This window comes from Mesoplodon densirostris, chromosome 4 (assembly GCF_025265405.1).
Source record: "Mesoplodon densirostris isolate mMesDen1 chromosome 4, mMesDen1 primary haplotype, whole genome shotgun sequence".
In the NCBI taxonomy this organism is placed as follows: Eukaryota; Metazoa; Chordata; class Mammalia; order Artiodactyla; family Ziphiidae; genus Mesoplodon; species Mesoplodon densirostris.
In genome coordinates this window covers 152,894,222-152,910,525 of record NC_082664.1, presented here as the reverse complement: position 1 = coordinate 152,910,525, position 16,304 = coordinate 152,894,222, and the positions used below count along the sequence as shown (strand labels likewise).

At 41.1% G+C, this 16,304-nt stretch overlaps 1 protein-coding gene across 1 annotated transcript in view; it reads right to left on the bottom strand.

Annotated features, from left to right (window-relative positions):
- TRPM1 (transient receptor potential cation channel subfamily M member 1) overlaps nucleotides 1-16,304 on the bottom strand; it is a 140,755-nt gene that overhangs the window by 18,239 nt on the left and 106,212 nt on the right. Inside the window, exons 26-29 of the mRNA XM_060096130.1 lie at nucleotides 14,930-15,158; nucleotides 3,966-4,088; nucleotides 3,288-3,419; nucleotides 1,101-1,229 (exon numbers count right to left, since the gene is read on the bottom strand). Of these exons, the coding sequence (XP_059952113.1) occupies nucleotides 1,101-1,229; nucleotides 3,288-3,419; nucleotides 3,966-4,088; nucleotides 14,930-15,158 (613 nt within the window). The remainder of the gene's footprint in view (nucleotides 1-1,100; nucleotides 1,230-3,287; nucleotides 3,420-3,965; nucleotides 4,089-14,929; nucleotides 15,159-16,304) is intronic.

The following is a 16,304-nucleotide window of genomic DNA, read 5'->3' as shown; positions in this document are numbered from 1 at the left end:
ATGATATTAGAAAGAAAAGGACCTGGCCCATATTTCCTCTGCTGCCTGCAGGGGTTGCCCTCTTGAAGGTACATGTTAGTTTCAAGTCTCCTGTGACACGAGTCTGCAAGAGGTGGTGTCTGTCCTTTTTCACTTCTTTGAAAATCCTGTTCCCTCTGTTTGCAACAGTTGCGCTGGCAGCCTGCCCAGAGGCACTGGAGGCTTCCACCAGGTGGGTGTGCCCAGCCCCCATCCACTGCAGGTGCTGCTGTTTGGCTCCCACCTGACCCCTTGGGCAATTGAGCCACTTTCCCAGAGATGCTGATGGCTGGCTGATGTGGGTACAAAAGTCTGTTCCTTTTGGTCAAAGTGGGACAGACTCTGCAGTATTAAATACACTCAGAGTCCCCTGCAGGATTAGGCCAGGGACGGATTCCACTGAAGCCACACCTTGCTCAGCCCCGTCCCCTCTTCTGGTCTGGTCACCCTGTTGCCTCTCTCTGCTCTCCTGGGAGCTCTCCTTTAATAAACCCCTTGCACAAGAATCCCCTTCTGGGTTGGAGGGAGGACAGTGTGGTTCAAAGTCCTGAGTTACAGGAGAAATGTCATCTCCTACATCTCCCTTTCTACTTCCAGCTCCAAGAAAACAGAGCCCAAATTTGTACCCAGTTGGAGTCATTGGTTTATCTCAGGTACCTGGCAGCATTTATGCTGCTTTTCTAGGCACTCAGACTTATTTTTATTACTAAACACCATCTATTCTGCCTTGTGTTTTGATTTCCAAGTTCAAATTCAGTTGGAAGCAGAGGTGTATAAATCTCAAGCAAGGGAACGGAATCAACTTGGGATTGTGACACCTCGAAAGAAAAGTTCCACAGTACTTGGGATTTGCACGATACGTTTTTAAAATAAGGAGCTACATCTGGGGACTTCCCGGGCAGTCCAGTGGCTATGACTCTGTGCTTCCACTGCAGGGGGCATGGGTCCGATCCCTGGTTGGGGAACTAAGATCCTGCATGCCCCGCGGCCAAAAAAAAAAAAAAATTTTTTTTTTTAAAAGAAGATACATCTGAATTGAAGTCAGTGGTGGGTGGGGCTGGGACAGGCCTTTGGAGCATCACCTCTCGAATTTTCTCCAGGGCCAGGCTCACGATGTAGGAGATGACGATCCACTCCTGGAGGCAGGGCCAGCGCTCCATCCGCACCAGGATGACGTAGTTGAACAGCAGTAGGTAACCCAGGTAAGATATCTGAAAGGCAGAAACCGTGAGCAGTGTCTGGGGAGGTCACATGCCTGAAAAAAGCTTTGGAACCCTATTTACAAGTGGATACATCTTCTAAAACAAATTTTCATTTCCAGATGCACTGAATCCTTTAGAGGAAAACTTCCACTCACATCACCGGTGCAGGCAGAGGACTTTGAGGCAGATAGGGAGGCATTTTGTACTTTAGTGCAATATGGGCACTGACAGTCCATTCTCTAAATGAAGATGTATTTGTTGCCACTATCAGCCTCAAGGGGAAATTATAAAGTTGCACGAAATTATGATGAGTCGGGAAACTTTTAGTAGTTGACTGGTGTGCCCTCTACATTCCTGGAAATTGGAAAATGTTACTGACTCTTCCTTGCCTTGCAAATTTCCTTCTTGAACCTTTCCACTGCTGATGGATGTGGGAGGCTCAAAGGGAGGAGGCTGACAATGAGGTGTCTTCCCAGGTACACCCACCTGTCTTGAGGCCCCTCGGTCAGCCCTGATATGTCTGTGATGTGCTGTGCCCACAGCAGGGTGCCTATCCTTGTGGCATGTAGACTTGGGAGGGATATGGGAGTGAGCTATGAGGTGGAGGGAGGTGGTCTGAAGATGACCGAGGTTGATTCACCCTGAAGCTGTATGCACCACGGGTACAGGCCCCTTCTGAAGTCTTGGGGAGGTGGGGGGAGGGTGTATACTAGCAACTATATTTGTGATTTGCAGCCTTTTTTTTTTTTTAAAGATGCCCCCCTCCTGATTGTTTAAGTTTTACCAGGATACAGGTAGCATCCCACGTATCCACTACCTAGTCTTTGAGGGAGGATTGGAGCAAGAGTTCTCAAAGTGGGGCTGCGCTGGGAACCCCTGGCAAGCTATAAAACGTGCGACCCCCTCCCCACATCCAGAGGCAGCATTTAGAGGCCCTGGGGAGAGGCCCTGGGGAGATGCCCAAGGCTCATCAGCCCCCTGGCCCCGCCCTCTTCATACGCATCTGTGGAGGCCAGGTATCTTCCTGGTCCTTAGCTGGTTCTGACCAGATCAGGTGGGCAGCTGTGGCTTTGGTGGTATCGCCAGATGTGGCTGCCAAAAGGTTGGGTGTCCAGGCTATAGCTGGCCCGGGTCCCCATGCAGCCCGCTGGGTGCCACGCCCCAGAGCTCTGCCTCTGCCTTCTGCCCTCCTCATCCATCACCCTGTCCATGGCTTTGGACATGGCCCCTCACTCCCATCACCTGCTCGCTCCCAGTCACTAATGGGACTGCAGTGCCAGGACGTGCCAGGCATGTGCTGCTGCTTGGCATTTGGGACTTCCTGAGTATTGTCCCTCCCCTGGACCGCAGTGGTTGCAGGAAACACAGCATGCCTGCCACCCCTGCTGGGACGGCCTGCACCTGAGCCAGTTTCCTCCAAAGCCTTCCAAGCTGCTCCAGTCTCCTCGCCCCACTTTTCCCGCCCATCCGCGTGCATAAGGCTGGACCACTCTTGTGCTGGGTGCACCGCTCTGCTGGAGCCGTCCAGACAGAGGCCACTGATGGGGCTGGAGGAGAGTGTGTGGTCACGAGGTCAGTGTGGCCTGCACTTGAGAGCGGAGATGCCTTGATTTGCTCCTCTATTCCAGGACTTCATGCTCTGGGTTCAACCCTACTCTTTGAGTAACCCCGTCAGTCTCCTGAAAAATGACATCTGTGAGCTTGCTCTCTAAATACTAGTCATCTTTGTTCATTGTTGGAATAAAACTCTACTTCCCTAAGTTTGTATAACTAAAGACATTTGAAAAATCCTTCATCTTGAGCAAATAGAATATGACTATTTTGCTTTATGAAATGGTGTATTTGGGGCTAGGATGGCCACATTCCTATGTATAAATATATGACAAGATATCTATCTAGATCCAATTTTAGTTGAAGATTCTGAGTTAGTCCCACTTCTGTTTTCATAATTAATTTTAATCCATTGATTTAAAAAAAAACACTTTTTTTTTAAGCCCTTGACAATTTTCTTGATTCTGACATGTCTAAAACATGCTAAATGGTGAAGGCTAAGGGCGGGGAACTTACTGTGTAAAACCAGAACTTGACAATAGGAGCGTTGTAGAATTCACAGATCTTGGTCCCGATGGGAACACTTCTTTGCTTTTTTTGTTCGTTCTCCTCGTCCCCCTTTCTTGAGCCAGTGTCTGCATTCGCATCCTGGAAACAGAGCAGAGCACGTGGCAAGCAGGCTGCCAGATGGGAAACGCCTTGGACTCCAGCGCCATATTTAACAGACAGGTGCCTCAAAAATCAAGGATTATAAAAGACGCAGACGTAGAGAATGGACTTGAGGACACGGAGAGGGGGAGGGTAAGCTGAGACGAAGTGAGAGAGTGGCATGGCCATATATACACTACCAAACGTAAAATAGATGGCTAGTGGGAAGCAGCCGCATAGCACAGGGAGATCAGCTCGGTGTTTTGTGACCACCTACAGGGGTGGGATAGGGAGGGTGGGAGGGACATGCAAGAGGGAGGAGATATTGGGATATATGTATATGTATAGCTGATTTGCTTTGTTATAAAGCAGAAACTAACACACCATTGTGAAGCAATTATACTCCAATAAAGATGTTTAAAAAAAAATCAAGGATTATAAAAATGTCCCCAATTCTTGCAGTTTCTAAATTCACGGCGAGAGAAATCACAACTATTTTGAAAATGAGAGCTGATGGATACTTTTAGAATCAAGGGTATCACTGACCATATTCTCCTCCTCTTTTTCTTTGCCGTCTTCATTTTCCTTGGATGTTTGATATGAAAAGTCATCACAGGTGCGAAATTCCAAAAGCAAGATGGTCGGGGGGAGAAGAATCCCCATGATAACCTAGGTATGATGAGACAAGTGGATTTTTAAGCTATGGTAATTCTTGAAAATTTCCTCAGTATAGGCAAAAAATTTTTAATTATGATCTTCATTACTCAGTGATCTAGCAGCCCTGGAACAGGTCTATCTCTGCTCTGACGGTCTGTGGCTTATTCCGTTTGGTCTATTGATAGAATTGCAGACACTGAGAAATTTAAGATCATCCACCAAATTTTTCTAGGTGAACAGCAAGAGTATTGTGTGGAATCCTGACTTAAAAAGCGAAGATCTTGCATAGTGTTTCAAAGCAGGCAATTTTTTAAAGTAAAATATAGTAAGTAAAAATAAATAAATAAATAAAATGATACCTCTAGTGAAGTAGACCAAAAATATTTTATATAGGAATAACTTAGATGTAAATGTGAATATATGGACCAAGAGTTGGAAGACAAACGTGACTCATGAATATAGGACTTGCTTGGGCTCAGCCTAGACAGCAAAAGGATGGCCTAGCTCATAGATGGAAACCCTTGTCATTTTTGTGTGTGCCATACAGTGTGTCTCCAATACTGAACTCTGTTCCCAATGTTCAATGCTAATTTTTTAAAGTTTCCCCTCAGCAATCCATTATTAAGAATAACACAAAAGGGGGACTTCCCTGGTGGTCCAGTGGTTAAGACTTCACCTTCCAATGCAGGGGGTGTGGGTTTGATCCCTGGTTGGGGAGCTAAGATCCCACATGCCTTGTGGCCAAGAAAACCAAAACATAAAAGAGAAGCAATATTGTAACAAATTCAATAAAGACTTTAAAAATGGTCCACATCAAAAAAAAATCTTTAAAAAAAGTAACACAAAAGGGTTATTTCTACCATATACTAAAAATTATATTATAGGGCCTCCCTGGTGGCGCAAGTGGTTAAGAGTCCGCCTGCCGATGCAGGGGATACGGGTTCGTGCCCCGGTCTGGGAGGATCCCATATGCCGCGGAGCGGCTGGGCCCGTGAGCCATGGCCGCTGGGCCTGCGCATCCGGAGCCTGTGCTCCGCAACGGGAGAGGCCACAACAGTGAGAGGCCCACATACCGCAAAAAGAAAAAAAAAAAAAATTATATTATAAAGCACCAATAATTAAAACAAAGTGGTACAGGTGCACAAAGAGACCAAACAATAGAGCAGAATAGCAGGTCCAGAAAAAGATTCAACTACACATAGGCAATTAATTTGTGATACAAACACCACCTCCAATGGGAGGAGTAAAGATGACTATTTAATAAACTGTATTGAGAAACTGGGTGATCATCTAGAAAATAATTAGGTTGGATCCATATCTCACACATGCACCAGAATAAATTGCATCTAGCTCAAATATTTTGTGAAAGAAAAAAAGGAAGGGGCCACAGAGAGAAGATAAAACAACTAACAATCACCACATGAAAATTCTTTCATAAATGGAGAGTAGGAGAAAGCCTTTCTAATTAGGCTCCCAAATCAAGAAGCAATCAAAATAAAGATCAATATATCTGATACTGAAAAAAAATCACAAACTTCTGCACAATGAAAACATGCCTTAACCAAAGTAAAAAATAACTCTGGGAAAACATATTTGCTGCTCATGTGACAGGTAAAGGGCTAATCTTTCTAATTAGAAAGGATCTTCTAGAAGTCAAGAAGAAAAGTTCTAACAACCCAGCAGAAAAATGGGCAAAGGCAGTGAACTTAGGGACATTTGTACTGAGAGGAAAATGGGCTTGTCCCCACTCATAAGAGACATTCAAAGAAACTACACAGAGATCTCATTTTCTACCATTAGATTGGAATGTTTGCTCACACACTGTATTGGTGGAATTGTGGGAAAACAAGACATTCCCTACACTATAGGTGGACACCTCCACAGAGGGACAGCTATCAAGATTGCAAGTGCATATCCCCACGGGGCCACCAATTCCCCTTCTGGACATTTATACAGCAGATAAGTGAGATACAGTATGTGTCCAAGAGCACTCATGGTGGCAGTGAGTGTAGCACCCCCAGGCAGGAGTGACCTCCATGGCCTCACTGGGGACTGGCCATAAACTGTGGCCATTGACCATGAAGGAGAACTGGGGAAGCGGGTAAGAAAGAAGGAATATTCTGTGTCCCAGAGGAAGTGAAAAAGGAAGGTACAAAACAATAACGATGCCAACCCTAGTGAAAAGGAAAAAAAAAAATAAGAATATTTACTTCATCATGAAAAAAAGGAAAAAAAGAATATTTATTCATAGTAGTTTATATATGGAAATATACATAAGAAACAAATATCAGTGGTTGCCAATGGGTAGAACAAGCCAAATAGGGGACAGGAGTTGGGAAGGAGACTTGTCACTTATACTTTAAAATAGTTTTAATTTTTTAATATGTGCATGTCCTTATGACCTATTCAAAGAATTGAATTAAAAAAAGAACAAACCATCCCTGCTTTAAAGTAATTATATATTTATGTTGTGAATTAAAAATGCTTGGAAGGAAATCTGATGCTTACAAATATTTATACCTTTGGGTAGACATTATATCTAAAAGTAGCATTAGGTAAAGAAGGAAATGATAGAAAAATACCCACTGGATTTCAAAGACTTAGTACAAAAAAAAGCATATAGACTATCTCACTAGTGATTTTTTTTCCTTTCAAAAGCATGTTGAAATGATAATATTTTGTATATACTGGTTTAAATAAATATATTATTAAAATTAATTTCAACTGCTTCCTTTTTACTTTTTACAATGTACTTAAAAAACTTTTTGTAACTATTAAAATTTTTACTTTCTTAACTAGAAAATTTAAAGTGACATATGTGGCTTGCATTTTATTTCTGTTGGACAGCACTGCTGTAGACTCTATAGTTTAACCTTGCTCTTTAAAATTCTGGCATGTTTAAAAATTGCTTTTTAAAATATATGTTTCCTGGTTGTTTATGGGTTGAAGAGCTAGAACATTTGGACCTGTAGACTTCAACACGGAGTGGATTTGGGGATGTTCCTTTGCCCTTGTTTTCTCCTGCCACTTGGCAGCTGGATGCAGAGGCTGGACCAGACCCAGGTTGTTTTGTAAATTTTACTGAAGTAGGGTTGATTTACAATGTTGTGTTTAATGTCTGCTGCACAGCAAAGTGACTCAGTTATATATATTCTTTTTCATATTCTTTTCCATTATGGTTTATCACAGGATATTGAATATAATTCCCTGTGCTATACAGTAGGGCCTTGTTGTTTATCCATCCTATATATACTAGTTTGCATCTGCTAATCCTAAACTCTCAAACCTTCCCTCCCCCACCCCTCCTCCCCCTTGGCAACCACAAGTCTGTTCTCTATGTCTGTGAGTCTGTTTCTGCTTTGTAGATATGTTCAGTATGAAGGTTACTAAAAATAGAGTTGCCACATGATGTAGCAATCCCACTCCTGGGCATATATCCAGACAAAACTATAATTCAAAAAGATGCATGCATCCCAATGTTCATAGAAGCACTATTTACAATAGCCAAGACATGAAAACAACCTAAATGTCCATTGACAGATGACTAGATGAGGAAGATGTGGACTACAATGGACTACTACTCAGCCATAAAAAAGAATGAAATAGTGCCATTTGCAGCAACCTGGATGGACCTAGAGATTATCATACTAAGCAAAGTAAGTCAGACAGAGAAAGACAAATACAATATGATATCACTTACACGTGGAATCTAAAATACGACACAAATGAACATATCTATGAAACAAAAACAGACCCAGGTTTGAGCCCTATGGCAAGACTGTAAAAGGCATGTTCTTTCATTAAAAAGTATACCATTTCTCTTGGGCTTCCCTGGTGGCGCAGTGGTTGAGAGTCCGCCTGCCGATGCAGGGGACACGGGTTCATGCCCCAGTCCAGGAGGATCCCACATGCCGCGGAGTGGCTGGGCCCGTGAGCCATGGCCACTGAGCCTGCGTGTCCGGAGCCTGTGCTCCACAACAGGAGAGCCACAACAGTGAGAGGCCCGCATACCACACACACACACAAAAAGTATACCGTTTCTCTTTTGGTGATGTTAGCAGCAGTTGATGTCAATTCATTAACTCACTGGGGTTGAAAATTGGTGCTGTTCTAATGCTATCATTTGGTTTCCATTTCTTAGCTGGAAAAATTTTACAAAGAGATGTTTCCCTCATCTACTCAGTGGTTACCCAGTGGTTCAGTTCATATAGAAAATGCAGGATAAATGCTTGATTCTTTCCCCTTTATGTACCTGTTTTCAAGATAATGAATTGATTTCCTATCAGCTACTGAAGGTAACTAATTTTTCTTGTTTTAACTATTTCGTATTCCCACCAGCAGTGTAGAAGAGTTATAGTTGTTCCACATGCTTGCCAACACTGGGTATGGTCAGTCTTTTAATTTTAGCTTTTCTAGTGGGTGTGTAGTGCTATCTCATTGTGGGGTTTTTTTATTATAAAGTATTCAACTTAGTTAAACTAAAAAAATAAAAACCAGTTCACCCATTTCTCCCACCCCACCCTCACCCCTGCTTCTGTCAACAACCAGTCTGTTCTCTGTGTCTATGAACTTGCTTTTTGGTTTTTTTAGTTTTCACATGTAATAGAGATCATAATGTATTTGTCTTTCTCTGTCTGACTTATTTCACTTAGCACAATGCCCTCGAGGTCCATCCACATCGCAAATGGCAAGATTTCATTCTTTTTTATCGCTGACTAATATTCCATTTTATATATGTATATATATATAAAAGTATAAAATATACATTGTGTATATATAATAATATTCCATTGAGTGTATATATATATCATTGCATACATATATATGTACATATATATATATATATATATATATATATATCACAATTCTTTATCCATTCATCCATCAATGCACACTTAAGTTGTTTCCATGTCTTGGCCATTGTAAATAATGCTGCAATGAACCTAGGGTGCAGACATCTTTTCAAGTTAGTGTTGTTTTCTTTGGATAAATACTCAGTTGTGGAATTGTTGGGTCATATGGTAGTTCTATTTTTAATTTTTTGAGGAACCTTCATACTGTTTTCCATAGTGGCTGAACACCCACCAACATTCTCACCAACAATGCACCGTTTCCTTTTCTCCACATCCTTGCCAAAACTTCTTTTTTCTTGCCTTTTTGATGATGGCCATTCTGAAAGGTATGAGGTGATATCTCATTGTGGTTTTGATTTGTATTTCCCTGGTGATTTGTGATGTTGAGTATATTTTCATGTGCTTGTTGGCCATCTGTATGTCTTTGGAAAAGCGTCTATTCAGATCTTCAGCCCATTATTTAATTGGATTATTTGTTTGTTTTTTTTGCTTTTAAATTGTATGAGTTCTTTACATATCTTGGATATTATCCCCTTATCAGACATACAATTGCAACTATTTTCTCTCATTCAGTACGTTGCCTTTCACTTTGTTGATGGTTTTGTTGGCTGTGCAGAAGCTTTTTAGTCTGATGTAGTCCCACTTGTTTATTTTTGCTTTTGTTGCCTTTGCTTTTGGTGTCAGATTTTAAAAAATCATCACCATGTCAAGGGTTTATGTTTTCTTCAAGGAGTTTTATGGTTTTAGGTCTTATGTTCAAGTCTTTAATCCATTTTGGGTTAATTTGGGGGTATGGTATAAAATAGTGGTTCAGATTCATTGCATGTGGCTGTCCAATTTTCCCAACATGATTTATTGAAGAGACTATCCTTTCCCTATTGTATATTCTTGGTTTCTTTGTCATAAATTTATTGACCATATATGCATGGGTTTATTTCTGGGCTCTCTATTCTGTTCCATTGATCTATGTTCCTGTTTCCATTGTTTTAATTATAATAGCTTTGTAATAAGGTTTGAAATCAGGAAGCATGAAGCCTCCAGCTTTGTTCTTCTTTCTCAAAACTGCTTTGGCTATTGGGAATCTTTTTGGATCCACATAAAGTTTAGGATTGCTTGTTCTATTTCTGTGAGAAATACTATTGCAATTTTAATAGGGATTGCATTAAATCTGTATATTGCTTTGGGTAGCATGGACTTTTTAACAATATTAATTCTTCTAATCCTTGAGCATGGAATATCTTTCCATTTATTTGTGTCTTCTTCAATTACTTACATGAATATCTCATAGTTTTCAATATACAGGTTTTCACCTTCTTGGTTAAATTTATTCCTAGGTGTTTTATTCTTTTTGATACAACTGTATATGGGATGACTGTTTTCTTAATTTTTCTTCCTGATAGTTCTTTATTAGTGTATATGTTTACTTAAAAATATTGTTATGAACTCATGGATTTAAAGATATTTGCTATTCATTGCTATTAGTAATAGTATTGAAAGTCAAACTGTCCTGTTCATTTGGCCAGTGGAAGCCTCTTCATGTTTGCTCCTGGGTCCCCCTGATCTGACCCTAGGGGTCCTTGATAGCTTCTTTAACATCTGGTATGTCAACTATTCTGGGCTCATCTTGTACATATCCTGCTACAGACCTGGAATCAACCATTTCTCCAAGAAGTTCTGGCTTCAGTGATTGGGAAATGATATTTCAAGGCCACATTCTGGGCACTAGGAATGTTCATGCTTTTGGGTAGGTCTTTGTTTCTAAGCTTTTCATTGGCCAGAACTGGAATGAATTCATATTGATGCTTCCAATTAAGTACTATAGGCTTTTCTGCTTATCCTCTTCCAGATTCCATCTGTGTTTCCTTTTCTTCCACACCAAGTCCTAGTTCTCACAGACAGAGGCGGGGGCGGTGACAGAATTAAAATATCTCACTCTTACTCAGTTGCTTTAACTTAACAGTTTCAGGATAATGATGTTAATACTACCACTATCAATTATGATTACTGAAAAGTTACACTTTTTTTTGCACAGGTGCTCCCCATTCTCCTCTCATTTTTATTTTCTTATTTGATTTAATTTTTTTTTAAATATATAATTTTTTTTTATTTTTGGCTGTGTTGGGTCTTCGCTGCTGCACACGGGCTTTCTGTAGTCGCAACGAGCAGGGGCTGCTCTTCATTGAGATGTGTGGGCTTCTCCTTGCTGTGGCTTATCTTGTTGCAGAGCACAGGCTCTAGGCGTGCAGGCTCAGTAGTTGTGGCTCATGGGCTCTAGAGCGCAGGTTCAGTAGTTGTGGCACACGGGCTTAGCTGCTCCATGGCATGTGGGATCTTCCCAGACCAGAGATCGAACCCATGTCCACTGCATTGGCAGGTGGATTCTTAACCACTGTGCCACCAGGGAAGTCCCTCCTCTCATTTTTAAATGGTTCTATTATATCTATATTATCAGAACATATAGCTGTTATATACTATTTTCTCTCCCACTTAGCTGTCACTTAGTTTTAACACTACAAGTAAATATGTATCTGATGCTATCAGCCCTGTTGCTGATGCCTCTCTGGTTATTTTGGTTGTTGGAGATTCTTTCTCTAACAGATTCTTCAGAAAGTGCTCATAGGAACAATATTTCCCTGAGTTCTTGCCTGTTGGCAACATGTCATGTGTACCCTTTATATTTGACCATCACTTTTGCTAGATATAAAATCTTTGCCTCAATTTTCTTTCTGGGAGTATTTTGTTGTTGCTGTTGTTGTTGTCGTTGTTGTATGCGGGCCTCTCACCGTTGTGGGCTCTCCCGTTGCAGAGTACAGGCTCCGGACGCGCAGGCTCAGTGGCCATGGCTCACGGGCCCAGCCGCTCCGTGGCATGTGGGATCCTCCTGGACCGGGGCACGAACCCGTGTCCCCTGCATCAGCAGGCGGACTCTCAACCACTGCGCCACCAGGGAAGCCCTCTGGGAGTATTTTTATATGATACACACCATTTTCTTTCTGACATAAATGGTTGCTATTGAAAGTCTGATGATAATTGAATTTTTTTCCCTTAGAAGTCACTTGATTTTTTTTTTTTTTTTTGCCTAGAAACTCAAAGAATTTTTTTTCATTAAAATCCAATAACTTTATTAAAGTGTGTCTTGATGTTGGTTATTCTGGATTGATGTACTCATGTTCCCAGTGTGTTTTTTTAAATATATATTTTCATATCATTTGTCTTCAAGAGAAATTTTTGAATTCTAGTTTGAGACACTTGCTTCTATTTCTGGTTTTAGCTGTTATGGATACTTTCATATTTTTAGCAACATAGGCACTATCTTATGTTGCTATTTCTTTGTTAATTTAAGTACTATCTATCTTAGTCATCTAAATATCTATTGACATCCTATTGTTTCAGATGAGACTTTATCTTAATTTATCTCCTTCCCCCTCTGCTCCCGTTTTTAACAACCACATCAGTATTTTCAGTTCCTATGAAGTTACCTTTGTAACTTTACACAATAAACTGGAATCTTCACCTCTTGTTTCAACAACTCTTGACAGTTCTGATTCCCCACTTTACAATATGGGGATATTATGCTGTTTACCCCTCTCTCTTCCCCTTCCCACCAGCCAACTTTTCTTAGCTGTACCTTTACTTTCATAGTTTCATACTTGATAACCTTTGTATTATATTTAGGATTTATATTTAGGTCTTCAATACTCTGTCTATTGGATTATTCTAAAATACTGAAGATCAATAAAAAGCATTTACATTTTTATTACGGTATAAAATACTGTCTATTGTACAGCCACATGGCGTGCTGTGATTGCAATTTTAATGTAGAATTTTGGTGGTACTAGAGAAACCTGATCATGGTATCAAAGGTCAAATGGTCTTTTTTACCTTCTACCAGTCACTCAAAAATTGTACCAAATTTTAATTTAAATCATAACCAAGCCTTAACTTTTGTGTGCAGTTTTTTTGTTTTCCCTGGTATTTGATTCTACTTCTATTTTCTCATTAATGATTATGAACTCTTTTTGTTTCCCTAACCCATACCCCTGATACTTTATAGCATCTTAGTCACTGCATCTATTTGTTGGAATCATTTCTATTCTTCTGTGTACTTTCTTCTTGCATATTACTGACTCTTTGCACTCATTTCATCCAACTGCTTTCTCATATGTGGATTTTTAAAAACTGGGGCTTGTTTCTTGCATTCCACATCCCCTGTGTTCTTGTAATTTTGAATGCTTCTTTCAGTGGAATACCTGCTGAAGTACTTTTTCTGAAGGAGTAAGTAGAAAGTATATAACTTGAATCTTTGTCTATCTTAAATAGATATCCTATCCTCATGTTTAAAATAGCTGGACTGGGTAAAAAAAAAAAAAATCCAGGTTCCAAATCCTCTCAGAACTATGAAGGCCTTGTTTCAGTGCCTTCTAGGTTTCAGTATTATTAACGGAAAGTCTGATGCCAACCTGATGTTCATCCCTTTGTAGGAAACCTGCTCTTTAAAAAAAAAATATTCAGGATCTTCTCATTATTCTTGATATTCTGAAAACTATTTATTAATATCCAAACTTATGTATAATATCAGCTTAGTGCATTGTGTATAATTGGGCAATTAGGCATGACATTTATATTTTGTTTTTTAAGAAAGAAATGGAAATTTTTATTCAAGCCAAATTTGAGGATTGTAACCCAGGAAAAGCATCTCAGAAAGCTCTGAGAATGGTTTCCAACATATTTTTAAGAAACGAAGTGCCTTCTGTATGTCCGAACCCTGATACCCAGGATAACATATATGGTCTTTTCTTTATCTTCATAGCAATCCCATGAGCTCAGTATAATACTGCCATCACAGAGTAGGTTATCTGAAAATTAAAATCTCTCCTTAAGATAACCTAGTCATTAACAGTAGTAAACAGCAGAGCTGGGATTTGGTCTCAGTACAATTTTCTATCCCCTAAATCCTTTTCAAACACTTTCATAGCTTCATATTCTCTCATAAACCCTATAGAATGAAAACATTGCCAATTAAAATGATATCAGACAGCCACCTAAGTGTCCATTGACAGATGAATGGATAAAGGAGATGTGGTGTATATACACAGTGGAATATTATTCAGCCATAAAAAAGGATGAAATAATGCCATTTACAGCAACATGGATGGACCTAGAGATTATCATACTAAGTGAAGTAAGTCAGACAGAGAGAGACAAATATCATATGATATTGCTTATATGTGGAATCTAAAGAAAGGATACAAATGAACTTATTTATAAAACAGAAATAGACTCACAGACATAGAAAACAAACTTGTGGCCACCAAAGGGGAAGAGGGGGAGGGATAAATTAAGAATTTGGGATTAACAGGCACAAACTACTATATATAAAATAGATAACCAACAAGGACCTCCTGTATAGCACAGGGAACTCTACTCAATATCTTGTGATAACCTATAATGGAAGGGAATGTAAAAAAAAAGAATATATATATATATATATATATATATATATATATATATATGTATGTATAACTGAATCACTTTGCTGTACACCTGAAACTAACACAACCTTGTAAATCAATTATATTTCAGTAAATTTTTTAAAAAAGTAAAACAAAACGATATCAGACAATTTCAGAGTTATAAGGGCATCTATAGAAATAGAGCTCAGGTGTCTGCTTTAGTGGCAGGTGGCTGGTCCAGGGATGCATGACTAGTTAAGGTGGACTCCAAGTCTGTAAGCCAGTCATGCTGCAGGTCAAGCTCTGGCGATAGACCACCTGGATTCAGGAGCCAGACCCATGCCTTGCAGCTCAGATCCTATCCCTTAATCTTGAAGCTTCAGGTTCTCCTGTAAGACAAGGATTGCCATGGCGTCTACTTCCTGGGGTCGTTCAGAGTCATGGATGAAATAAACCACAGCAAGTGCTTAGCTCAGCCAGGCAGGGAGTCAGAGCTCACGGGTGTCACTTGTCACTATACCGTGCTTACCAACCACATCACACATACCTTCAGGCCAGGGTTTTTCCTCATCCGCAGCCTTCCCATCCACATGTCAGTCAGTAGCATCTGGCTGCAGGTGTGGGCGATGAAGTCCCGATGTTTGGCTGCGACAGCCAGTTTGAGGCAGGTTGAGTTGCTCCAGTTTTTCAGCTCGTAGGTCAGCAGTTTCATGGCGATCTGCTCGTCATGCTTGTAGGACTGGTCCAAGAGCTCCACAGCAAGCTGGCCAAAGTCTCTGTAGAGACAGAAATGGGAGCAGGGTGGTCACATGCTCTTCATTAGAGAGCTGTGTCCACGGGGATGTCATGGAGCCACAGGACACAGAGTCTTTGACTCCCTGTCCTCTGGGAGCTCCAGGGGATGTCCCCAGAAGGGACAGCCAGGGGCCAGAGTCCTTGCTTAGCCATGTCAGGGGCTGACTGCTCTTGCTGTAGATGGAGCTTTAGGTGGATCCCAAGTCTGCCCCTCAGGCCCCAGGGACAGAGCAAAGACCAAGTCCCTTCCCTCAGGCATTCACGGAACAGGGATGCAGATGGAAAAGATGGCAAATGAGAGTTTGAAAACAGTGCCTGTGGGACTGGAAGTCAGAACAGTGGCCATCCTTGGTGCAGGGGAGAGGTGGACATTGAAAAGGCCTCCAGGAGGGCTGGTGGCACAGGTAGGGTCCTGCTTCTTGAGGGTGCTGGTCAAAGTTGTGTGTTGTGTTTGTGAATAGTCATCAAGTTGCATGTTTTGCACACATGCCTTCTCCCGTATGAGTGTAATACTTCAGTGACACATGGGTTACAAGAGCGCTCTCAGTGCTGTGAAGGAGACAAGGTCTAGTTGCCATGGGGACCCAGAGCAGGGAGGACTAATTACTGGAGGTGGGGGAGGGGGAGTGATGGGAACCAAGTGGCAGATGGAGAAGGGGACACAGGTGATTTGTGAACGTAAGATGTATTCCCTTTCCACATGACCCTGATGCGAGGATTTAATGATAGTCATGAACATTTCTTGTTCCTTCAACTTTTTGTGTGGTATCGATGTGATTAAGGTACAGTCCTATAGGGATCACCTTTCTTTGCTTTTCTTTCTCCATTTTATAGATTTGATGCCAGTTCTGAGTGGAAGGATGAAAAAGGGAGGCATTACTTGCAGGGGATGGAGACGCAGACTCTGCAGTATCTTCTGGCCTCAGGCCCCACAGGCTGCAAGGGGTCACCACGAGGGTCCTCTAGGAAGCAGAGGGACAGGGCTTGCCAACAGATGGAGGCAGGGGAACGCCTCCCTATTTGTACGAGTCTTGAACGCCTGATGTTTAGAAGTCAGCTAGTGATTTTAGAAATCCAGTCCGAAAGATAAGCAGGGTGCTTCACAAAACAAAGATATTACATGTTGG